The sequence below is a fragment of the Marmota monax genome, unplaced genomic scaffold (genome assembly GCF_021218885.2).
Source record: "Marmota monax isolate L192 unplaced genomic scaffold, Marmota_monax_Labrador192_F-V1.1 WCK01_AAM20220418_F8-fsc00177, whole genome shotgun sequence".
Lineage (NCBI taxonomy): Eukaryota > Metazoa > Chordata > Mammalia > Rodentia > Sciuridae > Marmota > Marmota monax.
In genome coordinates, this window is record NW_026694922.1 from 1,403,999 (window position 1) to 1,416,321 (window position 12,323).

The 12,323-nt window shown below is 40.6% G+C and overlaps 1 protein-coding gene across 3 annotated transcripts in view; it reads left to right on the forward strand.

Annotated features, from left to right (window-relative positions):
- Ttc28 (tetratricopeptide repeat domain 28) overlaps positions 1 to 12,323 on the forward strand; it is a 592,527-nt gene that overhangs the window by 325,141 nt on the left and 255,063 nt on the right. For all 3 annotated transcript variants that reach the window (XM_046427243.2, XM_046427244.2, XM_046427245.2), the window contains 2 exons: positions 1,902 to 2,174; positions 3,121 to 3,251. In XM_046427243.2, the coding sequence (XP_046283199.1) occupies positions 1,902 to 2,174; positions 3,121 to 3,251 (404 nt within the window). The remainder of the gene's footprint in view (positions 1 to 1,901; positions 2,175 to 3,120; positions 3,252 to 12,323) is intronic.

Below are 12,323 nucleotides of genomic sequence, written 5' to 3' on the forward strand. Positions count from 1 at the left end.
TTCTAAAATGAGGGTTTAAAAAAAACAAAACATTTTTCTTAGTTGTCAATGGACTTTTAGTTTATTTATTTATTTTTATGTGGTACTGAGGATTGAACCCAGGGCCTCACACATGCCAGGCTCCACCACTTAGCCCCAGCCCCAGCCCAGATGGTATTTTAAGTCTTTTAGCCCTAAAAATCAATCATGTTTGTTTCTGTTATTGGCCAGTGGGAAGCTGCTGTGACCATCATTGCTGCCAGATTCATCAGCGGGCACCACCAAAATTCTGCTTCTGGCATCTCAGAATTGTTATTGGTATTGTTCTGTTCTAGTAACTCCTGGTTCCTGCGTTTGTACCTAACCCTGTTGGTTAGCTGCTGTTTACGGGTACTGTGCACTGCTTGCATCCTGACAGGTGTAAAAATGTTCTTTGTTCTCTGTTTAGTGATCTGATTGAAGGGAAAAAATGCTTTAGGCACCAGTAAGTTTCAAGGTTTCCGTGGTAATGTTGATTCAGGCGAGAGCCCCTTAGTGGAGAGTTGAGAAGTCATAAATTGTAAAAATTACATTTTAATGCAGTACTGTTGGCTAGGAGATTCACGATTTAAAGAGACCCATCCTCTTATAGTTTTTTACCTGTGTTTACTGAAGCAGCTAATGTGAGGTAGTTTTTCAGGAAAGCTAACAACAAATGGCTGTGAGTGCCTTCTCCTTACAGGGCAATAGTTAATAGCTTTGTAATTGTCTTTAAAGAAAAATCAAAAGGGAGCCCGGGGAGAAGGAGCATGGAGGTCATCTGCACTCAAACCCAGCCTCAGATGGGGAGAATCCCTGTGCTTGTCACCTTTAATCCATGTCCTTCATAGACAGCATGTGAAAATCAAATGAGATCAACAGTAATTTTATCTTCTATCTTACTTTAGTAAACACAGATGATTTCTTTGTGGTCTTGTTTGGTAATTTTTTATTTGGGCAGACTGGCCTCAGAGCAGCAGTGGACATTGGGTCACCAGTGAGAGTGATTGGCTTTTGTTGGTAGAGCTTCCTTTATCGATTCTTCTAGGAAAAAAACAAGGGCAGGTTTTATTAGTCAGTTATTCAAATTCAAGTTTAATAAATGTTTATCAGATGTTAGGGACTTTCGCCTATGTGGCGGGGGGGGGGATTTTTGTTTGTTTGTTTGTTTGTTTGTTTGGTACTAGGAACTGAGCCCAGGGGTGCTTAACCACTGAGCTACATCCCCAGCCGTCTTTTATATTTTATTTACAGACAGGGTCTCACTGAGTTACTTTGGCCCTCACTAAGTTGCTGAGGCTGGCTGTGAACCTGGATCCTCCTGCCTCAGTGTCCTGGGCTGCTGGGATGACAGGTGTGCGCCACCATGCCTGGCTCAGGGGTAGTTTTTAAAATCGCATGCCAGTGTTGTACCACTTGCTCAAGTTATTCTAACAGTTCAAATGTGGTCCTCAGACTACCTTGGAAAATATTTCAAAAATTGACATTCGTGGAACAATTTTTAAATAATTAATGGGCACATTGTGCAATGCTAACCATAAAGATCAAAAGAAGCTTAGATAAAAGAATTAGTGCGGCTGGAGGAGCTGGGGGGCTTGCAGTGGAGGCGGGGCTTGAAGATGCGCTCCTAGTGCACAGAAAAGAAGGGGATGGGAAAGTGGCCACCAGGATGGCAGACAGGCCAGGAGAGAAGAGGGGCGTGGCAACGTGTGTCACAGCCAGGAGAAGGAAGCTGCAGGGCCGGTGGGTGCTTCTAGTCACATGGCCGAGTGGGCAGTGAGGGGCCCCTGCTCACAGGGTGGAGGGTTGCACTTGAACTGGGTCCTAAGCATGTGTTTCTAGAGGGCACTGGAAAAGATCGTTTTGTGTATTGTCCTGGGTTCTCCTGTTTTCTTTTTCTTCAGACTCCCTGGAACCCACTTACCAGCAACTTCAGAAAATGAAACTGGACAAGAGTCCCTTTGTGGTCGTGTCTGTGGTTGGGCAGGAGCTCCTGACTGCCGGCCACCATGGGGCCTCTGTGGTTGTCCTAGAAGCCGCTCTGAAGATTGGCACCTGCAGCCTCAAGCTGAGGGGCTCCGTTTTCTCTGCCCTGAGCAGCGCGTACTGGTCTCTCGGGAACACAGAGAAGAGCACTGGATACATGCAGCAGGACTTGGACGTAGCCAAGACCTTAGGTAGAGTCAGCTTCTCTCCTTTATTTCAGCACAAAAGGGAAACAAGGCTGATGAGCCCGACAGGCATGGGGACAGCACTGACCGTGAACAGTGGGGGTCTCTCTAGAACACTCCGTTTTAGAGTAGTCATGACTTTAGGGCTTCTCACATGACAAGGTACTGAGGCTCCCAAAGGGCCAAGCGATGTTGATTAACAGATTGATTGCCTTCCCCAGAGATTTGTGCTCACAAATTTAATATCCAAATGACGGTATTGGTGTGTAAATCTTTTGTCTTAATTCTAATTTTTGCCTCCACAAGAATGCTTCATTTTATTAAAGGAGATAGTATGGTTTAGAAGTTAAGAGCATGTACTCTGGAGCCAGACTGCTGGGTTCAGTGGCTCTGATATTTACTAGCTGTGTGACTTTGGATAAGCTTCCTAACCTCTTTGTGCCTCACTTGTAAGATGAGTCTGGCTTATGACTATAATGGTCATTGTGACGATTACTCAAGGACTTATAAGATTGCAGAAGAGCAAGGATATGGCGAATCTACCATCAGGGTACTTGTAAAGAAGCAGTAGATTATGTAGGTTTGGAGTCAGATGACTGAACCAACAAGCTGATAATTGTTCAGAATCAAAGGTCATTAGCAGAGAAATGAGGAGATTTAAACAGCAGCTGGTTTATGTGGAGGTCTGTGACCTCTCATTTCCAGGACAGCTAAGTGCCTGCCTATGGTTGTAAGTTACAATAATGATAACAGTTGTCCAGAGCTTTAAGTTCTAGAACGTTAACTTCCCATATAGGGTCTTGTGGAAGAGGCAAGTCCTTTTCTAAAAGAAGAAAGGGAAATGAAATCTGAGCTACTAAATCTGTGCCTCTTAAATCAAGATGACCATTATATTTTACAAATAATGCTATAACTTAGAGAAATTTTATCCTTTTTTTTTTAACCAATTCAGGTGACCAGACAGGAGAATGCCGGGCTCATGGGAACCTGGGCTCTGCATTCTTCTCCAAAGGAAACTACCGGGAGGCTCTCACCAGCCACCGGCATCAGCTGGTGCTCGCCATGAAACTCAAGGATCGGGAGGTAGGAGTTCACCTGTGGACGAATTTTTTTTTTTTTTTAAACAACATGACTTGCTTTTATCTATGCAAGAAATGTTTCATGTATCTTAAAATATTACTTTCTGAACTTGATCATCATTGATTCTTCCTTTCCTTGACCATCAGGTGTTGGATGTCTACTGCACTTTGGCCTTGGGTATATACAGATACATAAGAACTTGTCCCCGTCCTCAGGACTTCCTAGCTCGGTCAGATGCGTTGTTCTTATTCTCTTCAAATGTGCCATGGGGTAGACACATAAAATTAGCAAAAAGCTATACATTGTGACATTCTCATTAAATTGTAAGAAGCAAATATATTGGAGGTCAAGTATCACTGCAATTCCTGCAGTATGGAAACATAATAAGTTTATTGATTGACCTGAACTGTAATGATAAATATTATCCTAGTTTTTATTAGCAAAATGGAATGTAATATCAAAAAGTTGGCGGCCAGTAGATGTGATGTGATGACAGGGATCTGTACTTCTTCTCTTCTTGGATAGAGGATGGGTCTGAAATCAGTAGACCCTGTTGTGCACCTGGCTCCAGTCCTTGCTGGCTGAGGGGTCTTGGGAAGTGGTTACTTACCTCCTTCTCTCTCCTCTGTTTTCTTATTCAGGTAGTGAGGGGTATTTTGCTAATCCCACTCACGGTTATGGTCGGGCTGTATGTGAAACATGTGATGCGCCTAGTACAGTGCCTGGAATGCTATAGGGCCATCAATTAAAACTTCATAAGTGATAATTTTTATTAAATTAATAGAGAAGAAATTATTAATATCAGAGGCAATAGTAAGTTTATGAATCAATTTGTATGTTGAGAAATATGTTTAGTTACATTTATTATCTAAGAATTCCACTATGGGACATCATAAAGATTAATCATATTATTTAAATGACCCCACAACTTCAGTTCTGAAGAACATGGTCAGGCACCAAGAGCTGAAGGAATTGGTGAAGAAAAAAAAAAAGTCTTTGAAAACCAATAAGAGCCAGGTGTGGTATGTACCTGTAGTCCCAGCTACTCAGGAGGCTGAGGCGGGAAAATCACTTGAGCTGAGGAGTTCAAGTCCGGCTTGAATGAAGGACATAGCAAGATCCTGTCAGAGAAATTGAAAAGCCAGCTACCAGAAGGGACCACTGCAAAGGGCAGCAGACTTAGCAATTCCAACCTCTAGAGAGTTGCCCCGAGCATTTCTCTCATTACCCTTACTTTATCAACAGTTCTCATGAGCCAGATGATCGGATTTTTTGATGTTCGGGGAATGAAAAGAGGAACCAGATTTGTAGGGACAGACACACTAATGGCCTTTAGAAGAGAGGCAGGATCAAGAACTAAAAGAGCACAGTTGTCTAGATGGGGCCATTTAGTAAAGGAACAGATAACTATAAACGTGTCAAGAGTGGCTTTTGTACTCTTTCCCCCCATCCTTCAAAATGTGTGTATCAGCCAATTCCTGGATCAGGTGCAAAGATTTTTAATTAGGGTCATAGTAATGTTGGAGATTAAGAAGGAGAAATGAAGACTTCCTGCCTTCCCTCTTCTTAGAAGTGTAATTTTCTATCACCCGTTTTTTCTGGGTTTTGTAAACCATTGGTGTACAAGGATGCTTTTTTTCTCCCTATTTTTTATTGGTGCATTATGATTATCCATCATGGTGGGATTAGTTGTCACATCTTGTTCATGAGCACCATAGAACAGTTCGGCCAGTATCATTCCCCCTTCTCTCCCGCCCTCCCTCCCCCAGTCCCTTTTCCTTCCTGTCTCTCTTTGGTTTTCATGAGACACCTCCAGGATGATATGTTCTTAAGAAATCATTGAATTATGAGGACAGAGGGGTCCTGAGAAGATACTGGTGCTATTACCTCCTCTACGTGTCTCATCTTAGAGTTGACACCTATCTCTTCTCTTTCTGTCCCCCCTTGCCTGGCCACACTGCAGTAGTTCACAAACTTGCCTATAGACAGTCCATCCACGTGTAAGAGACCTGGGACTGACTGTCTTCCCCCAGTGGGAATATAGAGAATGTCCAGCTACCACATTCTTGTGTAAATGGAATAATTCCATTCATTTTTCTCCTTGAAGTTTTTTAATTATTAGCCAGGCATGGTGGCACATGCCTGCAATCACAGCAACTCAGGAGGCTGGGGCATGAGGATCACAAGTTTGAGGTCAGCCTCAGCAATTTAGTGGGGCCCTATCTCAAAATAAAAAATAAAAAGGGCTGGGGATGTGGCTCATTGGTAAAGCATCCCTGGATGAAATCTCCAATATCAAAAGAAAAAAGTTTCACGTTATTAACACTTCAATAATCCTAATGACCCTCTTCAGGCTGTTTCCCTTTCACGCTGGCCGGCCTGGGTTGTCACTTAGCTGAAAGCTTCACCCCAGCGGAGGCCTCATTGTGAGGTGGCCCTGCTGTTAGCCCACACTCCTGCCTGGTGTTGCTGCAGCATGTTTATCTGACCTTCACAATTTCCCTTTTCTCCTGCTGTGTCTCTTCTGTTGTGCTTGTCTCTGGAGTTATAAGGTAGCATTTGTTTTCATGAAATTTAATGTTATTTTCTTACCACTTAATTTTTTGTTGGTAAATTTATTTCCTATATCTGAGACATAGCAAGTGTTCAATGACACTTTTTAAAAACTTTCTTTTCTTTTTTTTGGTGTGGTGAGAATATTTGAGATCTACTCTCTCAGCAAATCTTGAGTGTACATCATGGTATATTAACTGTGCCCTGCTGTGCATAGAGCTCTGGATGCCCTGGTGCTACATAACTGACACCTTATGCCTTTGAGCCAGCGCCTGCCCACTCTCCTCACACCAGTAACCGCCCTTCCATGGATTTGATGCTTTAGATTCCACATTACTGAGATCATACAGTGCTTTTCTCGTGTGTCTAACTTATTTCACTTAACATCAAGTCCTCCAAGTTCAGCCATGCTGTTTCAAATGGCAAGATTTCCTACCTTTTTTTTTTTTTTTAAGGATGAATAATATTGGGGAGGGGGTATTACACACAATATCTTCATTCATCCATTGGTGGACTCTTAGATCGTTTCCGTATCTTGGCTTTTATGACCCATGCTGCAATAAGCATGGACATGTCTCTCACTTTCAAAGATTGTTTTTGAGTCCTGCATCTTACCTGCTTGTGAATAACTAGAAATTTTTATTTTTATATCTCTGAAACCAATAGCAGTTGATAAGACTAGAGTTAGTATTGGTTTAGAACTTCAAAGAATATACAGAGGGCCTAAAAGGAAGTGTTAGAATAGCAAATATTTTATGTAGGTTCACATGACCTAAATTTCATTTAGCTGCCCCCCCACTCAGTTAAGCATGGAATCTGCTTACATGTCTTGCATTATGCCTAGGCCAGGATCTGGCCAGTGTGGTACGAGGTTTCTCCCCAAATGGCTTAGGTTCTCTTTGAGGCAGACCTTTAGGACACAAAATGTTAAAATGTGTTTGACAATAAATGACAAATACTGTCTTCATCAATGCCAAGATTCTGGCATTCTGGAGGAACCAGGGACTCGTTTAGACTTTGTGAAGCAGCCACAGCTCTGAACGGGCCCTCAAACCTAGTCAGCACAGCCATCGTGCTTTGCTGGAGGGTAAAAGAGAGTTCCACACTAGGGTCACAGAATCTTGGGGTTCAGGAACATCACAGAATCTGGGTTTTTTCAAAAGTAAATATTTAGTAGTTTTAACCAATTCCATAAGAAATACATGAAACACAACCATAATATATTTATTATTATTATTTACTATTTATATTAATAATTTGGGGTATTCTCTTTTGGTCATATACACAGTTATAATTGTTTATTTAAACCAAAATTAAAATTCTGTTGTAGGACTGTTATGTTTTCCCCACTTAATTTTTAAAAAAATTTCTTCATTTTATTAAGCATTTTACTGAAAGTCTTGTGTCTTTACATATATATCTTTTTTCCTCTGCCCCCTCCTATTTTATATTTAGGATGTTTCACATTTTTTTTTTTTTTTTTGGCATAGTAGAAGAGGAGAAAACATCTTTGTAGATAAATCTTTGAACACATTGTGCCCTTTCCTTTGGTTAAACTGTTAGAAGTGGGCTTGTTTGGAAAGAGTTCCTTGTCTCCTTGGACGTAGTGGTCATTGCTTCAGTCCTGCAATGTCCCATGTCCCCTTTCTCTGCACTGCCAACTCTGAGCATTAGAATTAAAACTAGAAGGTCAGTTTGGTAAGATAAAAAGTTGTATTTATAATTTTAATTTGCATTTCTTTGAGCACTATTTGGGTTGACTATTTTTTCTAAGTTCTTTTTTGAAGAACTGTATGCTTAAATTTCTCTCAAAAGAACTTTAATATTAACCTATATTTTCTATAGTGATATTGGTGTTTTATGTTGGTCTGATACTGAGAATTGTTATATCATCCCTCTGTGTTGTAGCAATTTCTGTTCTAAAATCACACAGCTTACATCATTATTACCTTTTAGCACATTTACCTCTGCTACAAATCCTATATCATCCCTCTTTTTTTAAAATGTCTAGGATATACTGGTCACTACCCCTACTAATGAATTTTAAAATTATTTTGTTAAATTTTGGAGAATCTTCCATTGGGGTTTCTATTAAATTTACATATTAACTAAAGAAACTTGATGTATTATGTTTAAGAACCTACTCTATTCTTCCATTTATACTTTTATGGCCTCTGGTCGAAATATTCTTCAAGTTAGGTTTTTTTCCCCTTCCTATTTAACATATCTCATTGGAAATGGGCTTTTATCCCCACTGTTTTTAAACTATTTAATAGGAAAGGTGTTCATGTTTCATATTTTGTAACTGGTCATACAAAAATTCTCATGATAGCTTATATTTTTTTGTTGGTTCTCTTGATTTCTTGTAAAAAAATTGTCTGCAAATAATGATAAATTTGGATACTTCTGTCCTTACATTATAGCCTACTTTTTTCTTTTAATTATTGCATAGATTAGAAATTTGAGAACTCTGTCAACTAGTAGTCCCACCCTCTTCAGTATGAAACATTCAGAAAATGTACTTTTTTGTTTTTTATTTTTTGTAGTTGTAGATGGACAGCATGCCTTTATTTTATTTGTATATTGTCCTAAGGATCAAACCCAGTGCCTCGCACATGCTAGGCAAGGGCTCTACCACTGAGGTACAGCCCCAACCTGAGAATGTACTTTTTTACGATTATCCAAATCTTAACATTGTATCTATGACCTTAAATTGAACCTTATTTGCCCTTTAAATTATCTTTATATTGAAATCAAATGCAGGAAACTGTCTTTTGAAGTGAAACTGACCACTCTAAATGCTATGAATGGTGAGGATACCAAACTATATCTTCTTGCCTTTTGCATCTTGGGCTATAATAAATTTAATGATTTTTCCAAATAGCAAGAGAGCAACCTGAAACCCAGTTTGTCTGCTTACCTTTAAGAAGCAATAGGTCTTTCTTTTACACAATTACTCTCAGATACTTAATGGGAGAGGTGGTACCTTCTCCACAGGATTTTTTATTCTGACTAACCTTCTGTCTGCTCTAATGGTTTCAAAATTAATTTTAGGTGCCCCCAGAGACCTTCCTGCAGGCTAATATTAATTGTCAGAAGAGTGTATAAATTACAGTGTATTAAAGATGTTGTTCTCTATTCAGGAAATCTGATGTGCAAATGGTTGATGACTTCAGAGTGTTTTATCCATCTGATTTTTCTCCGGGGCTTCTTATTTCTCTACCCGACTGTCTCCTGGACACACACCTTCAGCTAGTTTAGCGCCCCGGACCTGAGCCTCAGTCTACCCCTGTTTCTGATGTCACTGTTGTGCTACTGCCCAGGCTGCCTCCTCCCTTCACTCTCATGTTTGGTTGGTTACTGGTCCTCTTCTCTCTGTAATAGAACCTCTTTTCTGCCTCCTCCCTTCTGCCATACCTTTTTTGAAAAAAAAAAAAATTTTTTTTTGTAGTTGTAAAAAATAAGACATATTGGACACAGTACCTTTATTATATTTATTTTTCTGTGGTGCTGAGTATGGAACCCAGGGCCTCACACGTGCTAGGAGAGTGCTCTACCGCTGAGCCCCAGCCCCAGCCCATCTGCCATACCTATCGTCTGGACCATTGCAGAAGCCTCTTCTAGGAACTTTTCACACTTCACAATGGAAATCTTATTACGAGGAGAGGGAAAGAGTGTGTGTTGCTCGGGTCCATGAGCTTAGCCTGAAGCTGCTGCCCGAGCATATGCTTTCCTTCCAGTACAGAGGCATGGAGGGTATGGATTCAGGTATTTGACAACTTGGGCTTGAATTTTGTTTCTACCCATTGGTTACTATGTGGCCCTGAAAAGTATCTAATTCCTTTAAATATACCAATGGACACATGAGTTGTTTCTAATTCTTGTCTGTTATATAGTTTATCTGTATCTTGAAGAACATCAGCACTTATTTCTGTCCATGTTTTAGTCATAGATATGTTTGGATTTAGTCAATATTTTTGCCAGTTTTTTAAAGTGGTGTTCCAAGTTATATCATCAGCAAAGTAAGGGATTATTAAACCCTAATGAAATAAATGAAAAGTAAAAAGAAGAAGGAATTTGGAAACACAAGTGTCTGCGCACATAACTCTGTATGTGTAATCAGGTGTGTAGTTAATTCACTCGTGTTGTGAGAATTAAATGAGTTGCTTTGTAGGAAATGCTTGCTTAGCCCAGTGAGACATAATAAAGATTCAAAAGGATGCTACCATTGAGATGGGCAAAAGGACATCAGTGCAGGTAATGAATGGTGGGTTAGGAAGATGGGGCTGATTCAAAAGGATATAAAATGCTAATAGCGCCAGAGCTCTTCCCCCTCCTCCACTGGTTGATAAGGTCACCTGCCTCCAGGGAATTGTTCCTTGGAGCAGTTGTTAATGAGTGCCCCATGGGTGGCTCCTTTCCTGCCCTTGGTCATTCCACCTTTTGGACAGGATGGGAGGAGGGGAGCTAAGAAGAAAGGAAACCTGGAATCTATCAAAGGGGCAAGACACCCCCAGTCCCTAGAGTCCCCAGCTCTGGACCCCTCCTCTCTGGAGAAGTCTCTCTCTTTCTCTGTTCTGTCCTTTAAATAAAACATTCTGCTCTTGCCTCAGCGTTACTTGGGTGTTCAGTCTTCAACACCTCAACCCCGGGAATGGACCAGATCCTGACTTTCAAGACCCGTTTCACCATCATGTTGGGCATTAGCCTTGCCATCATGGCTCATGGCTTGGCACACGACTTAGCACATGGGGTCTGTAAATTCTCTGGCTTCTCAAGCCCTGTTTTGACTTTGTCCTGATTCTGGTTTCTTCTCCATCAGGCCCAGCTTCTATCCAGCCCTAGAATCACCCTTCAGAAGTTTAGGTCTGATCATGTGATTGTCCCCTGAAAACATTTGTGGGCTTCCTGCTGCCTCCAGGATAAGGTCCACACCCCTCCCTAACCTTTCCCTGCTGCTCCTCAACTAGCCCACCCTCTCACACCTTAAGGTCAGCTCACTGGAGCAAGTCTGCACCTGAAGCTCTCACCCTTCATTCTGGTCCTCTGCTAGGAAGAGCCCACCCTGACCCCTGCGCAGGTTCTCCTTCTCCAGGTGTAGCTGAATCACCTCTTCCTCACTAAAGCTCTTTTTCAGTTCCCATCTTTCCTGCTCAGTGTCATACCCACAGTTGGTGAGCCCAGTTTATCTGTCATTTTGTCAGCACCTTTGTGTCCTGTTGAAGGAAATGTTTGTGCTTCCCAAGGTCAGGAAGAAATTCTCCTGTGGAGCTTCCTTGTTTTCCCTTTTGCATGAGATCTCCCCTCCCGGGGACTGACCCAGTTTGTTCTGGGCTGAGGTCAGGGTTCACAGTTTTCCCTTTATGTGGAGGTCCACTTGACCCAGTGCCAAGTATTCAGGATGCTGCCTGGTTGCTACTTTTGTCCTTCAGGTAGGTATAAGGACTTTGTATTCCATTCTCTTGATCTGTTTGTCTGTTTTTATGCCAATAGCATATAGCCTAATTACTTTAGCTTTTCTTTTATTTCTCTCTCTCTCTCTCTGCAGTGGAATTGAACTCAGGGCCTCATACATGCTAGGCAAGCGCTCTACCACTGGCCACATACCCACTCCCGCTGAAGCTTGTTAATGGTTCTATTTATCTGAAAATGTAATTCTTATAGCTTTGTTCTAGCTCAAGATTGCTTTGACCATTCCAGCTTCCTCACCTGCATGAATGTAATGTATTTTAGAAGCAGCTTGTCAGCTCCCCCTTCCTCTCCTCAAGAGACCTGCTGGAATTTGGATTGGAATAGCATTGAATCTATAAATATATTTGAATCTTATATTTCACAAACATGGAATATTTCTCCATTTAGTTAGGCCTTATAAATCCCTTCCAACAATGTTTTTGGACTTTCCAATGTGGAACAATTGCATGTCTTTCTTTGGGGGTGTGTTTTCTACTATAAATGATATATTTTGTATTTTACTTTTCTCTGTTCCCCCTTCTTGACCCATGCAGTCAGCAACTCGAGGGATAGTATTATTTGTTTAATCATCTATATTCACATATTACTTTATTTTATTTATCATTATATAAATAATGTATGTTAGTTATTAATATAAGAGATTACAGTGCTATCTTTTAAAGGAATAACCACTACTACCAGTTTGAAGTGTGTCCCTCTAGATAGGTATGTCCACGACAGTATCTACTACCATATATGGCTGTTGAGCATTGAGTTTGAATTGAGGTGTGCTTAAAATGTCAAATGTACTCTGGACTTCCATGCCTAGAATGAACGAGGAGAATGTGAAGTATCTCAAGACTGTTTTTATATTGATTATTACTTAGTGGTAATATTTTAAATACCTTGAATTAAATAAGATACATTAATAAAATCAATTTCACTTTTCAGTTTTTATCTTTTTAGTGGTTACTAGAAAGTTTAAATTACATTTGTGGCTTATCTTATATTTTTATTTAATAGTGGGATTCTAGCCCATTTTCTATGCATTTAAGTATAGTTTTATATTCC